At 33.6% G+C, this 26605-nt stretch overlaps 10 protein-coding genes across 10 annotated transcripts; 4 read left to right on the forward strand and 6 right to left on the reverse strand.

The window, feature by feature from the left end:
* Nucleotides 1-226: 226 nt before the first annotated feature.
* On the forward strand, nt 227-847 carry EIN_328870 (hypothetical protein; the record flags this gene model as incomplete). The annotated part of the gene is made up of 1 exon (XM_004185478.1): nt 227-847. One exon carries the CDS (start codon nt 227-229, stop codon nt 845-847), a length of 621 nt encoding a protein of 206 aa, XP_004185526.1.
* Nucleotides 848-2812: 1965 nt separating this feature from the next.
* Nucleotides 2813-4714, forward strand: EIN_328880 (hypothetical protein; the record flags this gene model as incomplete). Its single annotated transcript, XM_004185479.1, has 1 exon — nt 2813-4714. One exon carries the CDS (start codon nt 2813-2815, stop codon nt 4712-4714), a length of 1902 nt encoding a protein of 633 aa, XP_004185527.1.
* Nucleotides 4715-5090: 376 nt separating this feature from the next.
* EIN_328890 (hypothetical protein) lies at nt 5091-8267 on the forward strand (the record flags this gene model as incomplete). Its single annotated transcript, XM_004185480.1, has 2 exons — nt 5091-6662; nt 6933-8267. 2 exons carry the CDS (start codon nt 5091-5093, stop codon nt 8265-8267), a joined length of 2907 nt encoding a protein of 968 aa, XP_004185528.1.
* An 899-nt stretch (nt 8268-9166) lies between these two features.
* EIN_328900 (ADP-ribosylation factor, putative) lies at nt 9167-9664 on the reverse strand (the record flags this gene model as incomplete). Its single annotated transcript, XM_004185481.1, has 1 exon — nt 9167-9664. The coding sequence occupies one exon, from the start codon at nt 9662-9664 to the stop codon at nt 9167-9169; it is 498 nt and encodes a 165-aa protein (XP_004185529.1).
* Nucleotides 9665-9855: 191 nt separating this feature from the next.
* Nucleotides 9856-10515, reverse strand: EIN_328910 (zinc finger protein DHHC domain containing protein, putative; the record flags this gene model as incomplete). The annotated part of the gene is made up of 1 exon (XM_004185482.1): nt 9856-10515. The coding sequence occupies one exon, from the start codon at nt 10513-10515 to the stop codon at nt 9856-9858; it is 660 nt and encodes a 219-aa protein (XP_004185530.1).
* Nucleotides 10516-11333: 818 nt separating this feature from the next.
* On the forward strand, nt 11334-13067 carry EIN_328920 (protein ariadne-1, putative; the record flags this gene model as incomplete). The annotated part of the gene is made up of 1 exon (XM_004185483.1): nt 11334-13067. The coding sequence occupies one exon, from the start codon at nt 11334-11336 to the stop codon at nt 13065-13067; it is 1734 nt and encodes a 577-aa protein (XP_004185531.1).
* A 116-nt stretch (nt 13068-13183) lies between these two features.
* Nucleotides 13184-13720, reverse strand: EIN_328930 (ADP-ribosylation factor, putative; the record flags this gene model as incomplete). The annotated part of the gene is made up of 1 exon (XM_004185484.1): nt 13184-13720. The coding sequence occupies one exon, from the start codon at nt 13718-13720 to the stop codon at nt 13184-13186; it is 537 nt and encodes a 178-aa protein (XP_004185532.1).
* A 793-nt stretch (nt 13721-14513) lies between these two features.
* Nucleotides 14514-17976, reverse strand: EIN_328940 (ankyrin repeat-containing protein, putative; the record flags this gene model as incomplete). The annotated part of the gene is made up of 3 exons (XM_004185485.1): nt 14514-15713; nt 15949-16310; nt 16464-17976. 3 exons carry the CDS (start codon nt 17974-17976, stop codon nt 14514-14516), a joined length of 3075 nt encoding a protein of 1024 aa, XP_004185533.1.
* A 537-nt stretch (nt 17977-18513) lies between these two features.
* EIN_328950 (hypothetical protein) lies at nt 18514-20310 on the reverse strand (the record flags this gene model as incomplete). Its single annotated transcript, XM_004185486.1, has 1 exon — nt 18514-20310. One exon carries the CDS (start codon nt 20308-20310, stop codon nt 18514-18516), a length of 1797 nt encoding a protein of 598 aa, XP_004185534.1.
* Nucleotides 20311-23410: 3100 nt separating this feature from the next.
* On the reverse strand, nt 23411-25810 carry EIN_328960 (hypothetical protein; the record flags this gene model as incomplete). The annotated part of the gene is made up of 1 exon (XM_004185487.1): nt 23411-25810. The coding sequence occupies one exon, from the start codon at nt 25808-25810 to the stop codon at nt 23411-23413; it is 2400 nt and encodes a 799-aa protein (XP_004185535.1).
* Nucleotides 25811-26605: the final 795 nt, after the last annotated feature.

Raw genomic sequence — 26605 nt, forward strand, 5'->3', positions numbered from 1 at the left:
ATTAAGTAGGAGTAATAAAATAATTAAGTGTTTATCGAATGAGATTCCTTGATTGTAATTAAAAGCTCGAAATGCCGAAATCCACTTTACAGATGACGAAACCCCGATACCACAGACAAATTCCTCTTAAACTATAGTCAGTAAAAGACAGTACTTCCATTTTCCAAATATAGAACAGAAGTTTTAAAGAAATTTATAGTCCAAAAAAGAGCTTGAAAGGTATTTAATGGAGGACAAAACGATGTCCAAGCGCCTTAGTGACGACTCTACGTACGACTCGAAGAAGCTTAGTAAGCGCGAGAAGCACACATTAGACTCCAGAGTCAACAAAAACAAACGCTCTGTGCAGCTTTCTTTTCTGATAGGGTTAGTTAACCAAGTTTGTGGTGTGACGTATGAACGACCGAGAAAGCGCTCGAGTCAGACGCATCAGTTTTTTAAGGTGAAAACGTTGAATTTTAAAGACGAAGTGGTGAACGTCGAGAACTTCCTCGAAGCGCAGTGCAAGTGGTGTTCAACACAACCGCATCAACTCTCAAAGAAAAATTTGAAACATAAAATGGACGAAGAAAAGATGGTTGTTCTCTTTGAATTTTTGGTCGACGTTGCGACGGAGTTTGGGTTCCTCTTTTTCACGTCGAAAATGAAGAACAAATTCAACAGAAACAAAATCGACTTCATCGAGGAAATTTACTTTGGGAACAAATTGGCGTTTGGGTACAAGCAAATTGAAGTCATCGGGGAAAGAATCAACGCTCAACTGTTTTCTATGACCAGTGTACAATGCAAAGAACATACTCTTTTGATTAAAGACATTGCTCTTAATACACACTTTGAGAGAAAGTGAACTCTATTTGTTATGTAATAAGTAAGGTCAATTCGCATGTGTGATACTATAAAATTATACACTTTAATTGATTGTATCAAATACGGAACTCTGTTAAAACGTTTATATAATTAATAATTTCAATTAAAAGTCCATTGTAATTCAATGGTCTTCTCCTTGTTTGTTTTTGTTTTCTTAGTTAGAAAAACATTCGAAAAGGTCTAAATTTTTATTAAGTCGTTTCTCACAAATTTTAGTGTATTTTTCATATTTAAAAATCGAATCCAAAATTTTAAATGTAATAAAATAAAATGAATGTTGACATTATGCCAAGTTTTCAGGTTAGATCAATTACTTTAAAAATGTTAGATGTATTTATCATTTATATTGTAAATGTAAATATCACAAAAAATGGTATTAAATACAAAACAACTCATTATTTAAACTGATTATTAAGCTATTCAGAGCAATAAAATAAAAAAAATAAATTCAATTACAGATAGAGTAATTTATGGGTGACAAGAATTAATTGGGTGACAGATTTATTTTAAGTAATTTAATAAGTCTTTTATAGAAATTGTTATTTTGTGAAAATATAAATTAAAAATAAAAAACCAAATCCCACTTTTTACATCATTTAATCCTTATTTTTTTTCTGTAACCCAATTTTTCTTCCATTTGTTTTTTAAGCGTTAATGAAATTTTTGTATGGTTAAAAAAATAAAAGTTATTAACTATTACATATAATAAAAACAATTATAAAATATAAATGTAATTCTTGTTTGATGTTATATTATAATACTAATATCTTGAATTTTTAGACTCATTTTATTTTTTTTTCAAACCAAATAATTTCATAAATAATTTTTACAAAAACATTATGTTTTTTTTATTGAAATTAAAACCAATTGTTTTTATTTTTTTTCAAATATATTTTGTTTTTAAATTAAATAATTTTTTTCTAATAATAAAATATTTTTTTTTGACTATTTTTTTAATCCTTTTTGTAATAAAATTATAGTAAATATTATAATTAAATTTTAAGTTCATTATTATAAAATACTAATATAAAAACCATAGTTTATTAGTTTATATTTCTACTAAAAAAATAGTATTAAAATAATAAAAACTTATCAGTATATTTTATAATAATTTCTATAATAAACTTATTGATTTCCAGACCAACTATTAATTTATTATATAATTAGACAAGTTATATAAAATTAAAATGTTATTAAAAAAAATAATAACAAATAAAAAAAAATAATTTGATATTTTGTTGATTCATAATTTCCTTTTTGAAAAATCCAATTGGTACAAAAAAAGCAGTTTTTTCATATTTTATTAAGCAACAATACTATACTTTTTTTCTTGTTGGTATAATTCCTTGTTTGTAACTTTAATCAGTCGGTATTATACAACTATTATAATTTTAGTTATAATTAATAATACACCAAATCATTAAAAAAGATTATTTTATCAATTCGAGCAAAACATTACACCTAAAATAGAGGACTTGTTAATAGAATTGATAATACCCAATTGCCACTTAAAAGATTGGAATAACTGCATATTTTTTATAAATGTAAAACTTCCTTTCAAAACAGCCTTATTTTAACCATCAAAAAAATCTACCCAAAAGAAGAATACGATTTTTTCAAACTCAAAAAGTATTAACTTTAAATTTAGATGAGTGTTTGTTGCTTGTTTTTTTAAATGGCAAACGTTTCTAACACATAGAAAATACAAAACACGTGTGGGTGGGTGGAGTATAGGATAAGTACAAACAAAAAATTCAATAAAGTCTATTTAGCACTTTTTCCGGATGGTCTTCGTCTGTATCAAGACGAGACTCTTTCAAAAGAAAAACTTTTAATCCCATTTGATTCTTCAGTTTTTAACAAGAACATTTCAAACAAAAACCGTTTCCCAGAAGACAAAGTGAAATTGTCTTTTGAAATAATGACAAACAAATGTTATCAGTTTATGTGCAACACACAGATCGACTACTTACAATGGGTCAACTCAATTCCTCTTTTTTCAAATTTTACAGGGGTGTTTGGGTATCCCCTGCAATCCATCACAACTAAGAAAAAGTGTGGGTGGCGGTTCCCCCTTCCCATTTATAGATCCATCCAATTTTTAAAGCAAAAAGACAGATTTGTGACTGAAGGGATCTTTCGCGTGTCACCCGTCTTCGAGTGGTTAAAACGCGTGAAAGAGCAACTTGACTCAGGACAAGACATTTTAGATAACGAGTTTGGACCAGAGGAAGACTCTGTTCATGTTGCGGCGGGTATTATTAAAGCCTTTATACGTGAAATATCTGATGGGTTGGTACCGTCGTGTTTCTATCAAAATTGCGTTGAAGCTGGTGGTGAAGAAAACATTGAGAAACGAATAAAAAAAGTGAGTAAAATTGTCGATGCCCTTCCTGAGACGAACAAAAACATGTTATGGTATTTATGTGACTTTTTAGTCGAAATATTAAAACATAAAGACATCACACAGATGGACACAGTCAACTTGGCTGTGTGCTTTGCACCAAGTGTTATTTACTCAAACGAAGTCGACCCAAAGTTTGAAATGGACAACTCGAAGAAAACTCGAACGGTCTTCGAGACCTTCTTAAATCACTACGACCAACTCTTTAAGGATATCAAAGCACAAAATATCAAACTCGGGATGTACCCGCCACTGTATCCAGCAGTCTGCCCGACTGGCGCTGTCTCTGATAAGGTTATGGCAGAAGAGGTTGCAAAAGCTTCTAAAGAACGAATGACTATATCTATGGCTAAAAGGAAAATTGAACCAAAAAGAGATGAGTTCCGACCACGATCTGTTTTAATAGGAAAAGTCCCCCCACTTTCCGGGAAAATAGATTTGAATTTTGGGAAAGAAGAAGTCAAAGAAAGTAACGAAAATGGACTCCAAAATTACACACAGAGTACAAATGAGTGGACTTTTATGCAACCACTCCACTATAATAAATCTTCGGGATTTTTAGAGAAAAGTAGTGATAAGAATTATGAGAAAAAGAACGATAAAGTTATAGAAAAGAAGACGGAAACGAAAGTAGAAAAGAGTTCTAATAGTATAAATGTGATGGAAAACGAAGACAAAACTAAATTAAGACAATTGGAAGAGAACTTTAAGACGTTGTTGTGTTTTGTTGAACAACAAAACGCGGTGATGAAAAAGATGGGAGAGCGAATCACTCAATTACAAAAAAAGTGTTCGATTGAAGAGGAAGAACTAATTGTTCCTAATATCCCGTTTTGTTTCGAAAATATCTCCCCAAGAAGTATAACAGGAAATTCAACACCTAAAGAGAAGTGTAATGGATTTTTAGGAATAAGAAAAGGTCGGCCATTGACGGTGAACGATTTCAATAAAGTAAAAGAGGAAAATAAAAGTCCTCGAGAAGTCAAAGACATGAGTAAAGAATTTACAAAAGAACCACCTAAAGAATTGTTGAAAGAATATTTAAAAGAAACTAAAGAGACGGAAGAAAGTCCTGAACTCAAAGAACAAAAAAGTCCCGAAACACCACAAGCAGTCCACGAAAGTTCCTTTGAAGGAAATTTAACAACTCCTATCCCTATAGAACACCAAAGAGACTCTTCACCACTTAACCGTTCACCCAATGAAGCTTCTTCACCACTCAAACCAATACTCTTCACACAAAAGAATAAAAAGAGACCAACTTCTACAGTGGAACCAAGTGCTTTGGAACAAACAAAAAAGAGAGAATCACCGACTACATCTATTTTTAAAAGTGGAACAAACAACTCCCCAACTACTAACTCCCCTCGACAAAATATGTTTAGAGGAAGAGGTGGTTTTTACCCAAGACAACAACAAATGGCACAACAACACATCGAGTAGTTGGTCTCCTTTTATCTAGCAATGTCATTTCTATTGTTTATGGTTTTATTAATTATAATTATATTATAAATTACAAGTACTATATGATACTATTAATTATTATTGTTTAATAATACCTATTTTAAACCACAATTTATAGTTTAAATTATTATATCATAATAATTAAGACATTATTATTATGAATGTTATATTATACTATCATATTATTTTTTTTTCACTTTTTTAATTAAAAAATGAAAAAAAAACAATATTTTAGACAAATTTATTAACATATGACAACAATAATGTTTAAAATAGAGAATGACATACAAAACCCCCAATCAATGAACACATTAAACTTGAAAAGTGGACTTAATAAGATCTTTGATCAATACTAATGTCTGCCGAGTCTTTATTACTTCAACTTTTATCACCAGACAACACTCTTCGTAATCAAGCGGAACAACTATACTTTTCGATGTACAACAACCCCGTGACAGTCATTCAATTTCATCTTCAAAGTTTCACGTCGAGTAACGTAGATGTGAAGGTGTTATCTGCCAACCTTCTATCAAAGAACATGTATCGGACAACGACTCCACTGTATCAATTTTTATCCGACGACCAGAAGAATCAACTTCGCTCACAACTGTTAGTCTATCTCACAACGAACGCACCACGTCGGTTATTAGTTGCATACTCAAACCTCATCTACGACCTCTTTGTCATCGATAATGAATACCCAAACCTCTACCAAACACTCGACGCCCTTTTAAATTATAAAACAGAAGAGCACCGCTCGATCGCTTTATTCACTATAGCGTCCCTCGTCTTATTCGGCGAAGTTCCCGTCGAATTTGTGACGCACGCGATCGAAGTCGCGATCAAGCACACGACGGACGTCCCGTCCGTCGTCGAGTCTTCTTTGGAGTTGTACTACTCATTGGCGTCGGTTGCGGAAGACCACGGCAAAGAGATGTTACGGGTGACGGTGTCGCAGTATCCGATCTTTTTAAATAGTGCAGTCCGAGTGATCCAAACGGATCGGTCGTATGCACAAAGTGTGATAGAGAAGATCTCGAAGTTGAACGAAGAGACTGCACTCTTCATCGACTTCATCGAATTGACTGCGAAGTTTGCTTTTGAGGCGTTGAAGCTACCGAGCACTGACGCGATCACAGCGATGACGTTATTAAGTGAATTGGGAGAGACGTATCAGACGCTTGGGACCTTTGAAGTGCCGTTGGTTGAAGTGTTATTCCAATGGATGAGTAGTCTGAGTGACACACAAGAGTGGTATATGTGTCAAGTAGAGGACGATTCAAGGTGTTTTGCAGCACAAGAATCCTTTCAGAAGTTAAGTGAATATATTGGAATGGCTAATGTGTCGAATATCATCACACGAATCTTCGGAAATAGAAGTCTGATGGGGTGGCAGAATGTCCGGGCGTGTGTATTTATGGCGAAAGTTCTTATTAAAAGGACAAGAAATAAAGAAGGGGTACAGGCGTTGTTTGATTTGTTTCTGGGAGTCTGTATGATCCACCCAAGAGTGACTCATGAACTCGTTTTGTTCATCGAAGTTGCGATCCATATCGACAAAACTTTTTTAAAAAGTAATGAAATGAAAGTCTGCCAATTAATTGGGGAATGTACAAAGTCAAAGATCCCAAAATTGCAGTCATCCGGATGCGACTTTTTGGCCGTTTATATTATTAACTCCCCAAAAAGTAATATTAAAACTCAAATGGAAAATATTTTGGAAATGATTAAACCACTTTTGGTATCTCCACAACCACAAGTGTTGTCTTCTGCTATTTGTTCGGTTTCATTTTTAATTAATCAAGTCGGAAAGGCTTTTCAGCCACATTTTATGGATTTTTTAAATGGGTACTTCGACTTACTCAAAAAGTTACCGATATCGGCAGATTATTTCGATTTACGAGGAAGAATCATCGAATCACTTTCCGTTTGTCATTCTTCTATTTTTTTACTATTATTTAATCTATTTTCTAGTATCACCATATTGATTAGTATATTAACTAAATTAATTTAGTCACTATATTATTATAAATACAATATATACTATAATATATTATTTTTTGAATCAATTTTCTCCTTGATTACATATATTATATATAAATTAATATAAATTAATATAATAAAGTATAATAAATAGTATAAAATTATAATTTAATATACTATAATATCTTAATAACCGAATTCAATTCATTTGAAGGTCATCGCGTCGTATATGGATTTATCGAGTGTCCCCACGTTCACCGAGCAGTTACTTTCTCAACTGAATACAAGTATTCAATTACCAAATTTAAAAATCAGTGATGGCTTATTTGGGTATGTAGAAATGATCATAGTGCGTCTAATGATTGCACTGAAGACTCAATTGTACCCTTTTTTGGACACATACTTCCCCATTCTTCTCTCGCGATGTAAACTTAGTCTTCCACCGACATCGACTCATGGCGGGTTAGCTGACGAGAAGGAAAGTGCGTTCAACTGTCTTTCAGTGATAGTCAATGAAGCGTTTCCCGTCTGTCTACCTCGCGTTCAAGATATCTTAGACATTGTTGTGACGACGTCTTATTCTATCGACAAACACTTTGCGGCCATTGCCGTTGAGATTTGTGGGTCCTTCTATATCAACTATTCTTCCCAAATTACAACGACGGACAATATAGCAGGGGAGCGGCTCATTGCCGTGTTTGGTCGTGGTTGTAAGAACCCAGAGAGTGACTTGTGTATAGCGAGTGTGAATAGTTTAGAGCGTATAATCTCGCATGAAGTCCCGTTGAGTGGTGCCGTTGTGATGGGTAACATCGCGACGGTAGTTTCACAAATCGAGCGATTTCAGCGGCGGATGAGTGAAGTGTTATCATCAGTGACAGCGGCTCTTTCCACTGCGATTTGTTTAGGTAACATGTTTCCTGATTTTCTGCATTATGTCTTCCCAATTGTCAAAGAGAAGTTCTTAGGAGGAATAGAAGGGAAAGTTGCATCCCTTCGAATCATTAAAATAGCTATTCGAGACGGGTCTTTAAAGGTCAATGGGTTATTAGAAACATTAAAAGACACAGAATTGGCTGTTAGAGAAGCTGGGATGAGTGCTTTAATAGCATCATGTGAACGAGGGTTTGAAAATATGGATCTTGTGGGAACTGTTTTGTGGGAAATTGCAAGACAAGAGCAAAACGACTATTTAAGAGCAAAGGCTATTAGAGGAATTGGAAAACTCATTCTGCTGAGCAAAAATAGACAATTGGGAACTCAATGGTTCCAACTGTTACCACCAAAAGTGGGAGTGGCTAAGACCGGAAAAATACTGATTGACTTGATCTACGAAGGACTGTTAAATATAGCAGACAGTGGAATGATGCAAATCTGCATATTCATGATCGCAAAAAATTTGAGCGAAAGAGCTCAAATCTCGGAAACACTAAATAAGGCAAAAACAGTCCTTGTCGCCCTCGCAAACGGATTCCAAAACGACTTTAAAACAGTTGTCGAGCGACTCGATCCAATTCAAAGAGAAAACGTTTTGTCTTTCTTTATTTGATTGTATCTTGTATAGTTTCTATTATTATCCTTTTTTTTAATGTTGTGAAATTGTTCATCAAAATGTGTATTTTTCAAGTAAAAAAAACAACAAGAGTATTGAATTATTACACTTTCAGTGTTTTGGAAATTTTTATTTATTATTATTATTATTATAGTATTTTTAAGATAATTATTTTATAAAAATAATCAGGTAAAGATAGTATTACAATTATTAGTTTGTTAATAATATTTTTTTTTATTATATTTTCTATATTTTACTAAGTAAAAAACTGTAAATTCTTTTTTTCAAAAATATATTTGTATGTTTAATTTTATTAATAAAATTTAATTATTTATACTATATACAATAGTTTATTTTGATTGTACTTTATATTAATTAATATAATTAATATAATTAATATAATTAATATAATAAAGATAATTAAAATTATTATTAATAATAAAAAAAACAAAAAATGCACTAACCGGGATTCGATACCCAGACTGTTAGTTTGGAAGAAAAAACTGCGCCGCATTGGCTTTAGTGCTTGCTATAATTAAGTAAATTCTATCTATATATTATAGATATAATATATAGTAATTGTAATTTAATAACATATTTATTTCGACGTTTTTTTACTATTTATATAGTACTATTTTATTATTATAGAAATGAAGGTAAAAAAATGCTTTGATTAATAAAATTTTTTATTATAAATATAATAAACAAAAATAATACAATAAACGACATTTGATTTAAATTCCCTGACTGTAAAATAATAAGTTACAAAATATAATATAAATAGAGTTTAACAAACTCAAAGTTTCTGTTTATTTTTTGTCCGATAAAAAACCACATACACATAAAGTTATACTTAAAACATCGTTATTTTCCCATGCCCCAATTCATATCGGCACTCACTTTTTTGGGTTGACTTCCTTTTTAAGCCATTTGAGTCCTTCTTTAAGACCAGTTCCATTCATTGCGTCGCAGTCCAAAACGAGGACTTTATTTTTCGGCAGCTCATTTAATTTGTCCACATGTCCTTTATTGACCCAGACCAAAAAAGGGCAATTTTTGAGTTCTTGGTCATTAATCATAGCTATTAATGTCGATTTTACGTCTTCAAAACGTTCAGTATCAGTTGCATCAATAACAAACGCAACACATTGAACATTCTTATAATACGACCGCCACAAATTTCGAAACTTTTGTTGGCCACATACATCCCAAAAAATCCATTTGACTCCACTGAAGTGTAGAGTTGGGGAATTATACCCAAATGTAGGCTTCGGTGGAAAGACTGATGGATTTAAACCAGACAAACTGAGCGTGATCGAAGTCTTCCCAACTCCATCAAACCCACATAGAAGTACATTCACATGCTTTGTGCGGAACACCGAAAACAAACTCATCGACCGTTGCTATTACTTTTCAAGTTCCTGAATGTTGAACATTTTATTCACTTCCTCCAAAGTGAACATTAATTCAACTTTTAATATTTTCAAATATTTTTTTTTATTTTTAAATATTTTTTTATTAAAAATTTGACGTATTCTCTATTTAAAGATCAACACGGGTTAATACAAGATATCTTTTTAAAGCATCAATGATTTACAATTCCGTTATTTTCATCTTCCTCTTCATCGTCAAGAAAATCAGTGTACTCCATAAATTTTCGCGAAATAATCACATCAAGTTGATTTATATCGACCTGCTTTGCAAAAGGATTAAAAAGTTCCCACCACTTGTTAAATCTCAGAATTTGTTTGACATTTTTTGCGATTCCCAAGTCATATGGGGTGATGAACTTTCTCTCATTTTTTGGTCTTAAAAAATAATCTCTTATGTTGTCTGCAACTTCTAATGATGTTTGATTGGTGAGAACAAATATGACATGAAAAAAACTAAAGATGCCGATCCCGACACCCAATACCGCCTCGAGCGTCATTAACAATTTTATGGAAAGTGACAACTTGAGATTTAACGGTGCCGTAACGACAAAAGCTAAAAGGAGAGAAATTGCAAAGGAAACCAAAAAGCAGACGAAAAAACGGACGTTGCCAACACCGATGTCATTGCACATCCACACACAATGGTGATCCATCCGTAAGACACATTTATTGCATATCGAACAGTGGTGACACCGAAACGGTTTCAGCGCGTTGCACTTTGGACATACAGTGAAGGGACTCGATTCTATCGGTCCGTTAAAGTACTTCGATAACTCGGCTGACGGCGGCGGAGTCCCTGCCGCTGTAAACATTGTACGGACATACATAACTGAGAAGAAAAGTACTTGGTACATTGAGAGAAGTGTAATAATAATTGCGAGAAACGTTGGATAAACGTAATACATTGAAGGAATGATCACAGTGAAATGGATGAAGCATGAAATAAAAAATAATACAAATGCGCCAGTTACAAGGGTGTATGTTAACATCCGCACAAAAATACGTACCACTCCTGCAACTCCTTGACAAAACATTTCACTTTATTTTTTTTGTTTTTATCTTTATTGTAATAATTTAATTTTATATGAATTGTAATTAAAAATTATAATTATATTTATTATATTTGAAATTTTTTTTAGATAGTATAATAATACTAATAATTTTAATTACTATGACAAATTATTAATTATTTAAATATATTGAAATTTAAAAAATAAACCTCAATTAACCTTTTAAAAAAAAGGTTTTTTGTTATTGTTTTTGTTATTAAAAACTAATTTTTTTTAATATATGTCTCCACAAAAATAACTGAGTTTTAAAAATTGAATTTGTTCAATTCAAGGGTCTAGTCTAACTTTTAAATCCAAGTTATATAAAAAAGGAATAGTAAAAAAGTTATTAATACCTATAAATAAATAAAAAAAAATAAAAATAATTGTTTTTAGTTTTGTCATTCCATTCCAGATTGTAAAAAAATACATCAACACCACCACATCCCGTCAAGGTGACGTAACGAGAGTGGTTTTTTTGAGAAATTTGTGTTTTGAAAATTGTGAAAAGTTCGACGAGATTGTAATGGTCGAACGCCAGCACATTTGGGTGCAAAAAATCGGAGGAAATACACAAAGAAATGGCCATTGTGGATAGCTTTAAAAAGATCTACATAAGCAAAACTGTTGTTTGTGAGGATTGTCTGAAGACTGTTTCCATATTTAGCAAAGTGTATGTTTGCACTGTCTGTGGTGCCTTTGTTATATGTAAAAGGTGCCATTCCGAACGTCACCCCTGTGCTGTTTGCTCAACCATCAATGATCGACAAATTGTTGAACGATTTAAAGGACGGAAAGTCAAGTCCATTGCCACTTTAATGCAGATGGGGTTCAATGCAATCACTGCGACGAACTCACTCATCCGATCAAGCTGGAACATGGACGCTGCTGTTCAAAACGCTCTCACCACACAAAGCAATGAGGAGGAGAAAAGAAAGAGAGAGGCAAAACTCGTCGTCATGAAGAAAAAGGTTAAATCGCCCAATTTGAAACCATCGTATATCACACTGCAACCACTGTCTTTTAACACACCCGACGACTTGGACAGTCAAAGCGACTCCGAAAATGTCATTTCATACGAAACTCCAAATAAGCCAAAGTACGAGATCTTGACAAAGGAAGATATCTACAACTTGTTTCTCGACGAAATCAATACATTTTCAGAGGTCAACGAAGTTGAATTGGATCAATCATCGATCGCGGTGCTATCTGGAGGGACAAACAAACCGAAAAAGAATGGACCTTCGTTTGAGTTGTTCATGAAGGATGGGACATGTGACATATGCTATGAGGAAGGACGGTTGGTGGGAGAAAGGTGTGGGCACATGTTCTGTGTTAAGTGTTGGAACGACAATTTGAAAACAAACGCGACGTTTTCGTATGACAGCTTCCATTGTATGCAAGCGGGATGTGTACAACCGTTGTCGCTCCAATTTGTTCTCTCGTACTGCTCTAAAGAGGTAATTACACTCTACAAGAAAATGGTTGTCCACAACTTTTTAGCACAACACCGCTCGTACCAGAGATGTTGTGGAAATGAGTGCGAGAGAGTGATCCACGTAATCCATTCCGGAAAACCAAACATCAAAGTTTCTTGTTACTGCGGCCATGAGTTTTGCTTTGGTTGTGGAAGAGAGAGGCACGAACCAGCAACGTGTGCCGAAGTTGAGAAATGGGAAGGACAGTACCAGGAGGAGGCGGAGAGTCAGCGCGCAATTAATGCAATTTCAAAACCATGTTTCCATTGTGGGCTCATGACCGAAAGGACAAAAGGGTGCAATCACATGACGTGTCCAAAGTGCCATGGTGAGTGGTGTTGGATGTGTAGAGGGGACTGGAAAAACCACGGACCGAAGACTGGCGGTTTTTACAGATGCACACTCTACGAAAAGTCCGAGGCCAAAAAACTCGACGAAGAGGCGGAAAAGACAAAGTCGGATGCCGAGAGGTATGAGTATTATTACGAACACTTTTTGAACAACAAAATAGAAATTGGCCGCTTCGAGGAGGTTGTGCAACACAAAAAGATGCTTTTTGAGAAGACAAAGAACTTGGCACAGGTCGAGGTTCTGGGAATGATTTGTTCATCTGTCGAAAATTGCCTCAAAGCTCTCCAGTACTCCTACGTCAAAATGTTCTTTCTGCCCAGAGACGACGTCGCCTCAGATTTGTTTCTGTATCGACAAGAAGTCCTTGAAAACTCTGTGATTCAGCTGGAGAAGAGTGTGAAAGAAATGACCACGACTGGCCAGCTGCCAATGCTGCTCGAGGAAGCTATGAACTCAAAGACCATCATGAACAACTTGTGCCAATGACTGTGCAAAACATGTAATTTAGTGGTTTATATCACGGCGATTCAATCAGGACATCTTCCAACAAACCACATTATAAGAGTTTTTGTTTATGAACAGAAATGAACCACAAAAACGCGTCATTTCTTTGAATTTTTTTTCATAGTATAGCAGAGCCAGTCGAGACCCTCGAAAACGCCCTCGCCGGAATACGCCGAACAAGCAAAGATCTTGCACCTCTTGCTGAGCGTTTCGTTGAGTCCGATTTTCTCGTCGATTGCTTTGTCGTGTGCTTTGAGGTCTGTTTTATTCAACAAAATGAGGAAAGGCAAGTCCTTGATTTCCGGGTCTTTTAACATGTTTTTGAGTGCGTCGATTGCCTCGTCAGTTCGTTCTGAGTCTGCCAAATCAATAACAAACGAGACACACCTACAGTTTGGATAATACGAACGCCACAACCCTCTGAATTTTGCTGCTCCAGAAACGTCCCAAAAGAGCCATTCGTACGTTTTGTATTTAAAACAGGGATTTAAGTAGCCGACTGTCGGTTTAGTCCCAACACTTTTGGGGTCTTCGCCTTGCATTTTCAAAAGAAGTGATGTCTTCCCAGCGTTGTCCAACCCACACATCAAAACATTCATCTGCTTCTTTTTGAAAAGAAATGATAGAAATGACATGAAAACTGCTTATTAAGTTGTTCGTAGTTTCTTTTTGGTATTAAAAAATAGTTTTGGTTTTAGTTGTTTAAGATAGAAAGTATAGAATTACTACCCATCACTCTTCCATCGTTTCAGGTAATCCAAGTCGTTCAATTTAACTATTTCATTTAATTCTTTTAATTTAATTTTTACTATAAAAAACTCATTGAAAAATAGTAAATTGAAGTTTTTCTTCCTTTTTTGTCATTCAATTGGTTTTTTTGTTTTTTAACACGTACATCTGTTATTTTATTATTTTTTATTATTAAGTTACTATTCGTATTAATAAAAAAAGTAAATTGAAACTCAAAAGTAATAAAAAAGCATTTTCTGTGTTTTGGTTTGTGTTTCTCAAATTATTAAAATAATAATAGCTGGAAGATTCCAATCTTGATTTTCTCTTATCCAAACTATAAAATATAGTTATTTAATCCAACAATTCATAACCATTTTTGTAAAGAAGATGGTCGATGAAATTTAAGAATACAACTATACTGTATATATATTTTATTAATAAGCTATAGTTAAATACTTCACAAGGTCAAAAAACCACTTTTTTCTTTTTATTTAAATAAAAAAAACTAGTAATATTATTAACATTAAAACGATAAAATTAATAATTAAATAAACTAATAATTTATATTTGTCTAAGTATAATTATAATTATCCATAATAAATTATCAATGTATTATTAAGTATTGATAATTCAGTTATAACTGTTTCATACCATTTTATAGTTTAACATAAAGAAGTAATTAATTACAATGAAAAGTTAAAAGTTATCCTTTTCTTTTTGGTTATCAACAGACGAAGTTGTGTAGTATTGTGCGTTTGCTTGTTGCGCAGCGAAATACAATTTCTTGACCAAGTTTTGCAAAATGTGGACGTCGAATTTGGTGTCTTTCTTGAGTAAAGAATTTTGGATATTAAGACATCTCTGTAAGTCTTCTTTGAGCATTTCTATTGAGATCTTCAAAGTATTTTCTCCTTTAATTCCCTGTGATATTCCCATATTAATTCTTTCTCTAATCCAGTCTTCTTGGACGACTTCTTCATCTTTTTGGTCTTTCATGAGACATTCTTTCAATTGATTTGAAAGTGTTTCCGACTCATATTTGATAGCCATTTGTTGTGTAAAAATGTGTGGATCTCCATTCACCATTTTCGACTCATCAAAGAGGCCGGACAAGTCTAAAAGTCTTTTCATCTTTAATACAATTTCCCACTTATGTACTGGTGATGATGCATTGATACTCACCAAGTAGTTAATAACATGTGGAATGAGTAACGTGCAGTCGTCCGTATACAACGTGTGATAAAACTCAAAGTCCTCGTCGACCCACTCGTACTCGTGCTCAAACAAGAAGTTAAAGTTCGCGACGTCTTTATTTTCAATTGAGATGTGAATGCACTGTTGTTGTCTTTTATTCTCAATGAACATATCCGCCCCATTCATCAACAGCAATTCAGTCAATTTGACGTCTTCCTTTTGCATTAACAGTAAATGCAATGGCGTATTCCCGTTCTTATCTTGTTGATTAATATTGACCATTCGAATGATGAGGGACAGAAACAAAGTACTTTTAATCTCAGATGGGATCTTAGCATCTGCAACGTAATGAAGTATGTTGCGGCCATTCGACGTGTTAATAGTTTCTGTTAAGTTGTCGATATTATAACTTAATAGAACTAAAGCGCATTCCCCTCGGTTCTTCCTTAATGCAGTCATTAATGGTGTCTCACCCTCTTCATTAACTTTAACTACTGGAATCCGAACATTTTGTTTCGAGAGAAAACGCTTTGTTATGTAAATATTAAGAATTTCGGTGTCTCCACTTCTACAGATCTCATGAAGCATCGTATTCCCATCATGAAACATTCCTTTCTCATCTTCGTTCCGGTGAGAGTCTAACAGGACATCAAACATCATCGGGTCATGCTTCTCTAAAGCTACAAATAGATCTTCAACACCCTATATATAAATTACTATATTTATTAATAAATATATTATAATTTAATAGATTATGTCGTCTATTGATATAGAAAAGAAAGATGTATTTATAGAATAAGTAAATAGTATTTATTAATTAATTTATTAAATTGGTAATAAAAAAGATTAATTAAAACTATACAAATTATTTGGTGTGAAATAACAAGACTTCACATACAAATGAACAATATACCAATAAAAACATAAAAAAACAAACCCCAGCTATCTCCCTTGAATATTCTAATTTAATTTGAGGAACCCGTACATACGAAGAGTCCGACAAGACTCCATGTTGGGCAAAGCGTAACACTAAATTTCTTATTTCCGAATCTTGAGAGTCTTCCAGTACAAATTCGTAAGGAGTCCACTTCTTACAATTCACAAATGGATCTGCTCCAAGTAATAACAACATTTTCACAACATCAAAATTTCGTTTCTTTATTGCTCTGAACAGTGGAGTCTCTCTCGACAAATTAAGTGAGTTTATATCTGCTCCATTTTGGAGACACGTTAGTATACAGTTTTGAAGTTGTTGTGTGCATGGGGTGAATTGCACCAAATAATGTAGTGGGGTGTTTACTACTATGTCATTCTATATTATTGTGTATTACTATTTAATAGTTAATAATTAACAATTAATAGTTTATATATATAGTTAATACTTTAGTTAATAATTAACAATTAATAGTTTATATATATAGTTAATAATTTATAGTTAATATACTAACAAACAGTCATCATTCCAATCAAACAAATTCAAAAAAGGACTTTCCATGAGGAGGACGGACAAGTCGATTCTTTTTTCAAAGAAGATGTGATGAGCGATACTCCACCCTCTAAAATCCCTTAAGAAGTAGTTTGGGTTCAGTCTTAACAAAGCTTTGAATATTTCGATTTCCTGGTTTTTACAAGCGAACATGATAGGGGTCAATCCCGTCTTAGAGTCTGCGTAGTTGATATAATTTCTGTTTTGACTCAAAACTCGATTCAGTGAAGCCGACTTTTTAGATCTCAGATTTGCAGCTAACGTTCTTGGCGAGAGGCCGTTGAACATTTTTAATTTGTTTTGTTCGAGTGTTTCAAGTTTCTTTCCAAAAGACTGAAAAGGTGCTAAGACGCCAATTGGCTTAGTTTTCTCCTTATACAGTTTTTTCATTAATTTTGAGCTTTCCTTGATCTTCTTCAAAGTCGTCGACATATCGGACTGTCCTGTGTTCTGGACCACTGATTGTTCCAATACCATACTACACGTCGTGAAAGTTTTAATAAGTCTATAACACGCTCTTTGGAATTCTTCGTCGGTCACCGGATATTTAGTTTGTGTTGGGTGCATTTGGCAGATGACGTTGAAGAATCGGGTCATCAATTTAGTGTGTTGGAATTGAATGAATTCATTGAAGACGGAGAAGTACCCGGACCTCACTGGGGTGTTCAGTCCAATGTTTCTTAACACGAAAATGCAGATGTTAAGGATATACATCTGTTTATTAGTCACTGTTTCCATCATCCCATAATAAACGGGCTGCGACAAAAAGGGCACTAAAATCCCTTCAAAAAACAAATACAAAATAAATTGGGAGGACGTGTTGACATACCCATTAATAATTTTCAACTGCAAAATACTGAAATAATACGCAACTTGGCCCGGAAAGTCAGTCACAGAGTCGATTAAAATGGTCACAATTTTCTCTACTAAGGTCGTCACATACTGCATCACACTTTCAAACAACTCAGGCTGCTTTTCTAGAACTTCTAAATTGGATGAAGTGATGTTTTGGAGAATCTCATTCTGCTTTCTAATATACGCCTCACGCTTAATTCGCTCTTCACCACGCTCCTCACGCTCATCTCGCATACTTTTCCGTCGGACTTCTTTATACTCCGCGCGCAAATCGGGAGTGATCTCTTCAGAAACTTCAATAAAAAACCGTTGGAAATGCTTTTGAAGGTATTCTACTCCATTGGAACAGTGCAGGTACACCATAAAACAGTTGTACGACCACAAATTCTTCCGAATAACAAACAGAAGAGAATCATTCCCATTCACCCACGAGTCAAAAATCTTAGACATAAACCCTAACAGTTGCCCACGTACCTCTAAAAAGACTAACATGTCTTTCACAAAATTGGTGCTTGTCCCTTCTCCTTGTGTCGTTTCACACATCTTTCGAATAAGACGGATAGACCCTTTCCCACACATCAATTCCTCTAGAAGTTGCACTACAGTGTTATAGTCGAGGCTCATAGAATATCAATTGGACTTCTTTGTATTTGTTAGTTAATAAGTAATTTTATAAATTAGTGTACCTTAAAAATCAAATTAACACTTCAAAAACTCAAGTTTTGTGTAATTGAAGTGTTTTTTTGGAATTATAAAAAAATTTTCAAAATTTTTCATAATTATTACTTTTTTGTACTTGTATAAAAAAATTCTCTTTATCAACTTCAAAAAACGGGTAAATGATATAATAGCCTCGTGATTTCCCGTTTTCAGACTACACACTATAAAAATAGTTTCTGAAAACTATTTAATAGTTTTTTCAATACCAATTTTGAAAAAAAGACAAAAAACAAAAAAACAATAATTTACTATAAATTAATTATTTGATCTGTTCTTGAATTATGTTCAATGGTATTTATTAAATACTATTTAAGGTGGTAATGAAAATATACTATACAATATAATATATATATATTATAATATATAAAATAAAAAATACCTTTCATTTCAAATAAAATACTCCAAAAATGTTATTGAAAGTGTCTTCTTCAATTCAAACCATTACAAATCTTTCATTATATCGCATTGATAGAGTCCAAGTGTTTGGAACGGGTCATTAATAAAAGGAATAGCCGAGACGACAAATGGGTCGAACGGGTGTGGTCTTAAACTGACCAACCCGTCACACATGTCGATTTTCAATGGGTCGAAGAAGCATTCTGCGACCAATTTCCCACTTTGAGCGTCGCACATAAATATCGACGTTTGCATAGTTGACGCCACAACAACATTTTTGTCGTCGCATGTGAAGTACGCGCGTGTGTAATTATTCTCTTCGAGCAATTTCTGAACCTTCATAGTCGTTCCTTTCGAGCTTTTGTTCTCTTTGTTCTCTTCATTCTTCCTCAAATCAAATTTAACGACATAATTGTCCTTCCCCGACGCTACTACTTCCGTGTCGCTTGAATTCAGGCCGACTGATATAAACAGTGATACCCCCTTCATCACTTGCGCTTCTTTTTTCAAGCCACTTCTTAAGTCCCACAATTTGATAGTTTTGTCGTACGAGCTCGTCACCAAGACGTTCTCGTCGGTATTCCCAAATCGCGCGACATTCACTTTTCCTTCATGAATCGCGTCAAACTTTTTATACACTTGAAACGTGTTCGCATCAAACAAACACACGCCATTCCCATTCCCCGACGTCACTAAATATCTATCGCTGGTGTTCACATGTAACGAGAAGAGATTCTCAAGGGAATGGATGTGGGTGTAACTCGTTTGAAATGAGTCGATGACTCCAAGTTCCCCCTCAGAACTCCCCACAACAGCTTTCATGCGATTATTCCTTGTTTTATACCACCCTATGCCATATATTGGATCATTATATGTCGTTTGAATCCGTTGACATGTATTGTGGTCGACTACATAGATCGCCCCTTTCATCGTCCCAATAGCTAACTCACCACTCACGGGAGAATACTCAAATTGCCTTGGACTACTTATCCCTTCGATTTTGTCCCACTGACTCGTCACATTGAATCCAGTGTCAAAAGGAACATTGCAAACACCACATTTCCGTTGCTCGACATAAGCAATCGGATTCGTGTGGTCGTAAATAAGACTACTTTGGTCATGAGTACGGGCAGTCAGGTGCTCCCCATTCAATTCGTCTAATGTCAAATTCTCTTGAATTCGACTGAATAACGGATTGTCGAACTCTTCGAGCGAAGATAACTCGTTCGTCATCTCTTCGATTTGCGCCATCAGTCGCTCTATCACCGCGGCTATTCGCCCCTCTAAGACGTCTTGCATTTGGCCGTTGTCTAGACTCTGAATTTGGTCAAATTGCGACTGGACTTGTTCAATCCGCTCTTGCGTCGTTTGTCTCCATGGCGCAAACTGTGGGAGGGTCAGGCGGCGAAGCTTTTTGAGGGGAAGAACCACTTTAAGAACAGGCACAAACGAACGAAAGTCGATGTTGCCCAAGGAGAGGTCCACTAAGTTCGGCGGGAACTGGTGAAGGTCGAACAAAGGGTTTTCGGAGAGATCGAGTTTGGTGAGTGTTGTCATCTCAGCGTGTCCAAAAGAGGATATTTCGTTGTTCGAGACGTCGAGTTCTAAAAGTTTCAAATTTGCGATCACCCCAAGCGACTGGAGTTTCATATTAGTCATCGAAAGTTGTGTCAAATTTGTTAAGAGCGAAAAATCAGTCCGAGGAATGTGATTGAAAGTAAAAGATGTGTCGTTCGTTGTTAAAGTAGTCGGACTCTCGCTGTTGGTCACTTCTTTCACTTTCGATAAAAAGGAAATGCCCGGTTGTGTAGAGCGTCGATGTGTCAACAACCCTTTCAACATAAAACGGTTTTGAGTTTTTACTGTTTCTCTCCTAATTTTTTGTATAGTTTAATAATACTATATTTTATTAGTAAATGTTAACTAATCTATTACAAAGAAGTTTTGTTTTATTAATCATTACTATATTAATTATAGTAGTTATTTTGTTTAGTAAAAATAGTAGTAATGAGTGCTATGAGGTATAACTATATATTTTAATAAACAAATTATTACTATACTATATTTAATTTTAGTAATAATAAATTGATGGATATCTTTTAAACACAAACACGACACGTTGATGTTTTTGTTATATAGTAATTTATAATTAATATTTACTACATTTTTATCACACTTATAACTAGAAATAGTAGTTGTTATTATAATTTTTTATAGTACTTAATTATTACACAAAAAAAAACTATATTTCTAATGTTCATTAAGTTCGATAAAAATTCAAATCACACAAACTTTTTGTATTATTTTTTTAAACTTAACTTGTTATTCAAAATGTCACTTTTTATTTATGAAGTTATTCTCAAAGGAGTGGCATTTACATCGCTGAGTGTTACAACACAAAACGAACTTCAATCTTTATCAAAAGAAGAATTAAAGCCAAGGTCTGTCATGGAAGTAATAGATAATATTAGCTATCCTGTTATGTGGATAAGAATTAGTCAACAAATAGATAACAGTTTTCTTTCTTCAGTTAATGATAAAGTTAGAAATGGATTGTTTGATTTGTTGGGGACTAGTTTAACTGCAACTCTGAATACAAAATTGAAGAAATTTGCCTTTTATACTCTCCGCGAAAAACAAATACAAATATACAAAGCAACGCACACCAGAACCAACGGTCCAAAACAATACTTTTCTTGTAAACATAAAGGTTGTTCGTCAGAAATTATATTTTATATTGCCAAAGATTCAAAAGTTAGTGGTATAGTTTTTAATCCTTGGCATTTTAATCATGATGAATCAACAATTCTTAAAGGAGTACATAACACCATTTCTGATGAAACAAAATTGTTGTTAATTAAAGATGCCAATGATGGAATTTCAAGTTCGCTGTCAAGATTCAACAATAACATTGTAATAGATGCACAAAAGTTATATAAGATAAGATGTCAATCAAATCGGTATAACAATAAGAAGCAAGCGGAAAATTTAAGAACTTATTTTGATTCACTAGAAGATTTCAATACCGTTATATTCACTGATATAGAAGGTCGGTTTTTAAGTTGCTTTTGTCTGAGTTTGACTTCTATACAAGACTATGATGGAAGCTGTCTTGTGGTTGATGATACACACTGCACCAACAAATTTGGCAAACCGTTGTTTGCGGTTGTTTTTAAAAATAACAACAAAACACAATTATTGTGTTTTGGGTTTTTATACGATTCAACGAAAAACTCTTTTGTGACCTTCCTCAATCAACTAAAAAGTGAATTGGATAAGAGGAAAAAACATCCTATTGGCTTTTCAGGAGACAGATCAGAGGCACAAAGTTCGGCATTATTGGAGGTGTTTGGTTCAGCTACAAAAATACGTCATTGTTATTTACATATTGGAAGGAATTTGGAAAAACATTTTAATAAAAAGGAAGAAATAATTGGTCTTTTTTATGATATGTTTCGGGAAAATTCAGACACTTTAAAAGCCGAAGCTTTGTTTGTGAACAAGTTACTCTTTTTGATGCAAACGTCTGAAATCCAAATATCATCTGATCAACAAGTAGATGACATGCCTACTCAAAAAGAATTTGCAGACTTTTTATCAGTGGTTTATATGGCCAATAAATCTACTCAAGTCGAAGTCGAAAAGCCTTCAACCAAATATAGAATGTTGAAAACACTATTTGACATCAGAAATACTTTTCTGCCATCGCAAGTTGACCAAAGATTATATGCCACTTCAAATTTGGTTGAAGCGTTTTTTTCTCATGCAACTTTGTCCTTCCAACAAACAATTCCTTCGTTGAGTACCGCTGCACAAGCTTTTGTTCTTTACACAAAACAATTACATTGCAACGCAGAACCTTTCACAGAGAAAGAAATGCAAATACTCTCACTACTCATCCCTGATAATTTGTTAAAGACTCTGATACCTTATGCAATCAAGTCTCTTTTCAACAATTATAAAACTGTTACATGTATGGAAGACTGCACAATAGGAAATAGTAATAATTGTACTTGTAACTTATACACAAGTAGTGGGGTTCCTTGTCACCACATGTTGTATTATAGGTTTTTTAAAGAAGATAATTTTCAAGACAATAGATGTCCGATTGGGTATTTCTTGGATAACAATTCGATCATACGTCCAATTGTAAAATGCCAGAATAACACTCCTGTACTATTAAAGGCAGATTTTAAAGCCAATTTATTTATAGAAAACACTACTGAACCAACTCATGAAGTTAGAATAATCACAGAAGAAAGAGAAATAACTAGAGGTGATATTAAAAAGAAATTGTGTAATGTTGCTAATCTATTAAGCCGAAGAACAATATTTCAAAATGCTGTGGAATTTTTACAGATTATTGAGAATTGTAAAAGTGATGATACTCAATATAAAGATGGGGAAATAAAGGATCCAAAATATGTCAAATGCAAAGGAAAACCCAAAACTATAACATCCAAATTGGTTGATAAGTCCCTTCGGTTCAAACATTTCGATAAAGAAAAAAAACCAAGAAGACCAGAAAAATAGTAAATAAATATTTTTTTTTGTTTATTCGAATAATTTTTTATCGAACTTAATGAACATTAGAAATATAGTTTTTTTTTGTGTAATAATTAAGTACTATAAAAAATTATAATAACAACTACTATTTCTAGTTATAAGTGTGATAAAAATGTAGTAAATATTAATTATAAATTACTATATAACAAAAACATCAACGTGTCGTGTTTGTGTTTAAAAGATATCCATCAATTTATTATTATAATAAGTTGATAGAATAGTTATTTAATATAGTATTAATAAATTAACTATAATGAATAATAAATAATTATCATATAAATTATATAATAATTATATTATAATTATTATATAAATTATTATATAAATATGATATGATTTAATACTACAACCAATAAATTTGGCACAGAATAACGAGTTAACACAAGATTACTAGCATGAGAAGTACAACAGAGATTATAACATTTGTATGTACTCCATCATTAACTTTTGTTATTCCAATTTCATCGAATGGAATGTCTTGCCAACACTTCATGTTATACACTGGTGAGTTTTCTTTGAGTCTCATGTCTCCATGTTCTGGGTCTACAAAGAGCGGGTCCAATGATGAATTATAAAGATTTTGGTTAAACACTTTATAGTTCTTTGTCACACTTGTACCACAGTTGTAATTGCGGTATTTGCTTTTGTATACCACATTGCAATCAACAACACAATTTTCAGGCAATAACCAATGATTTTCACTAACTATTTGGTCATTGTTATTTGGTATTTTGTACAAGAGAGGGTATGCACTTTTCCACGGTTCTGTGAGTCGATTAATTCCGCCTTCACTGCATTTTTCAAGTAAATTCCAAGAGTCCCCAGTCTTTGTTGAATATGAATTTGGCCCACGCATATCTCCATTGTATCCATAGTCACAGTCATACATGATGTTATTTGTGATATCGTTATCTCGTCCACCTCCGTGTAAAATCCCACGTCCACGAATACTCTGCATGATGTTTCCAAACACTTTCTCCCCAGAGAGAATATCGTCCAGATAGATCCCTTGGACGTATGACCCACTTTGTCCCCATCCTGTGATATTATAAATGTAATTATACTTAATAACAGTCCCTGGCCAATCCCAACGTCTTCCCGTGTATATAGCACCGGCGTCACTCGCATAGATACACACATTTTCTATTTTGTTATAACTAATTTCGTGGTTGTTCCCAGAGAAAGTGATGGCCTCATGTGGACTTTGTTCGATGAAATTGTGAGTTGCTATATTGCCAACACCGCCCAAATTAATAGCTGGCGTGTACGTGTAATGGTTTTGCGAGAAGAGCGTAAATGTGTTGTCTTTGACGAGACAACTTCCGTTCGTTAGAGTCACGCGATTGCCACAGAACACGTACACTGCCGTCGTTCCAATGTCATAGAACTGATTCTTCTCTATTTTACTGTTTTGTCCGGACACACTTATTCCGTTGCTGCCAGAGTGTTTAAACCCGCACTTATTAATTTTTAAATTTTTACTGTTGGACGAACCAAAGCCGTTTGGGAAGTACTTGAAATTCAAATTGGTGAATTCGATGTTGTTCACTTTATCTATTTTGACGGCTTCTTTAGTGGAGTGTGATATCCAAATCTCCTTTGGGGTCTTGTAAAAGATGACGTATATCTTCTTCTCATCTCGATCTATAAAATACTCCCCTTCTTCATCCAATTCCTCAATCAGGTTATACACAAAATAGGGCATTTCTGCATTAATCCCATAACTCGTTGTCGATTTCAATGTTATTGTTCTTGCAGTCGTGTTAATATTATCAACAGCAATTGTACTGTCCGACCACAAGTACTTGAAATACCCTTTGATCCACAAATTCTTCGCAGAACTCCACTTACTGATGCGGTCGTTGTTGTACCCAAATGTTTTAGCATTTTTGTTTGTGGACTCGGAAAACGCAGTAAACATGAACCCTCTATATGTGTAACCCTCTTTGGGCAAATTAACGTTACCAGTAGCTCCAGAATTGGAAAGTGGAGCTACACTCCCTTTCATGGAAGTCCGTTTGGCACTCCAAGAAGGGCCATCAGCAATGGCTGGTGCTTTGCAGTCACTTCTTGGAGATAAGTAGTATGTACCATTTATAGTATATATATAATAAGTTTTACTATTGACTGCTACAGTCTTCTGCCAGACTGTTTGGTTGTCGCACTTTTTAGTCGTCGCTCTATAAAAACCAGAGACGTCCGGTGTGAAGGTCGCTTTAATAATATAAATAGAGTCAACTGCTTTTTCAGGCGTTATATCTTTATTTGGATATCTTGCATTTTTCATACGGAAGTCGTCGACAAATAATTCAGTCGTTTTTGTCTCGGCAATGTTGATCAAATTGACTTCGGTTGTCAAAGAATTTAAATCACACACTTTCACTTTTGAGCGAACATCTGCTTGTATTTTGGAGTATTGTTTGGAATCTTTTGTTGCGTCCAATGCTCTGAAAGAGGTCACTGGAAGTTGTGTCCCACCAACTATACTTGCCAAATTGTTTTGGAGGGAACTAGTAAATTTGATAGGAACGTTATTTGTGTTATTTAAGTTATTAACATTGGCACTTAAAGTCTTGTTTATTATTTTGTGGTTACCAGGAAAAAGCTTGAAAGTAATTCCCTCTGATGGTAAAGTCTTTTTGGCAAAGGAATTAATTGCAGCTTGAATGGTTTTATACGGCTTGGTATAAGTTCCATCGTCGTAGTCGTGGCCCTCAGGTGAAATGAACACATCGACAGCTCTTGAGAGTGCAAATAAAGCAACAAATATATACATAACGTTTTCGAGTTTTTCGAATTCGTTTATAAATTAATAATTTTTTTGGAAATATAACATAAAATCATATAGATTTGGAAAATGATTTCAAAATTATGCAGAAGAAAATAATTAAAAAAGAGACATTTTCTATCGTTTTTTTTTTGAGCTTAAAATATCTTTGAATTAAAAAAAGCGAAAAAAAAATAAATAACCAAAGTGTTATTAGACAAATAATCTACATTAAGATTCTCACCTTTAAACTCAAATTTAAAGTTTAAATCAAACGTGAACGTTTTGAAAAAAATTAAACAAGAACGTGTGGATTTTATTTCATTATTAACTTTAATTTAACTTTTTTGGTCGTTTAACTTTTCAAATTAACAACAAATTTAATAATATAAATAATTTATATTATACACCTAATCTTAGTAACAGAGATAAAATAAGATTAAGATTTGTTGTAAAAATAATACCTACATATTGAAGAATTGATGTTTGATACTTGAACAACAAGAAATTCATTTTTGTAAAACATGTATTAACGTTGCTTATTGTTATAAAATGTAACGAAGTTACTGTGTAAATTTTTAAAATATTATTAAGTAAGACAACGTGTTTAAAACAATGATAATATTTAAACTCTTTAAAATTGTGTATTGTTTTAAACACAATCATTATTTATTTGGTGGTATTATGTCCTATTTTTTATTCTCTTAGAATCTAATTGTATCCAAGTTAGATCCAATTAATCGATATGTTTCAATACCATAATTAGTTGAATATACCGAATACACTTTCAGACATTCTGTGGAA

The sequence above is a fragment of the Entamoeba invadens genome, assembly GCF_000330505.1.
Source record: "Entamoeba invadens IP1 unplaced genomic scaffold scaff_1105074725601, whole genome shotgun sequence".
NCBI lineage: Eukaryota > Evosea > Mastigamoebida > Endamoebidae > Entamoeba > Entamoeba invadens.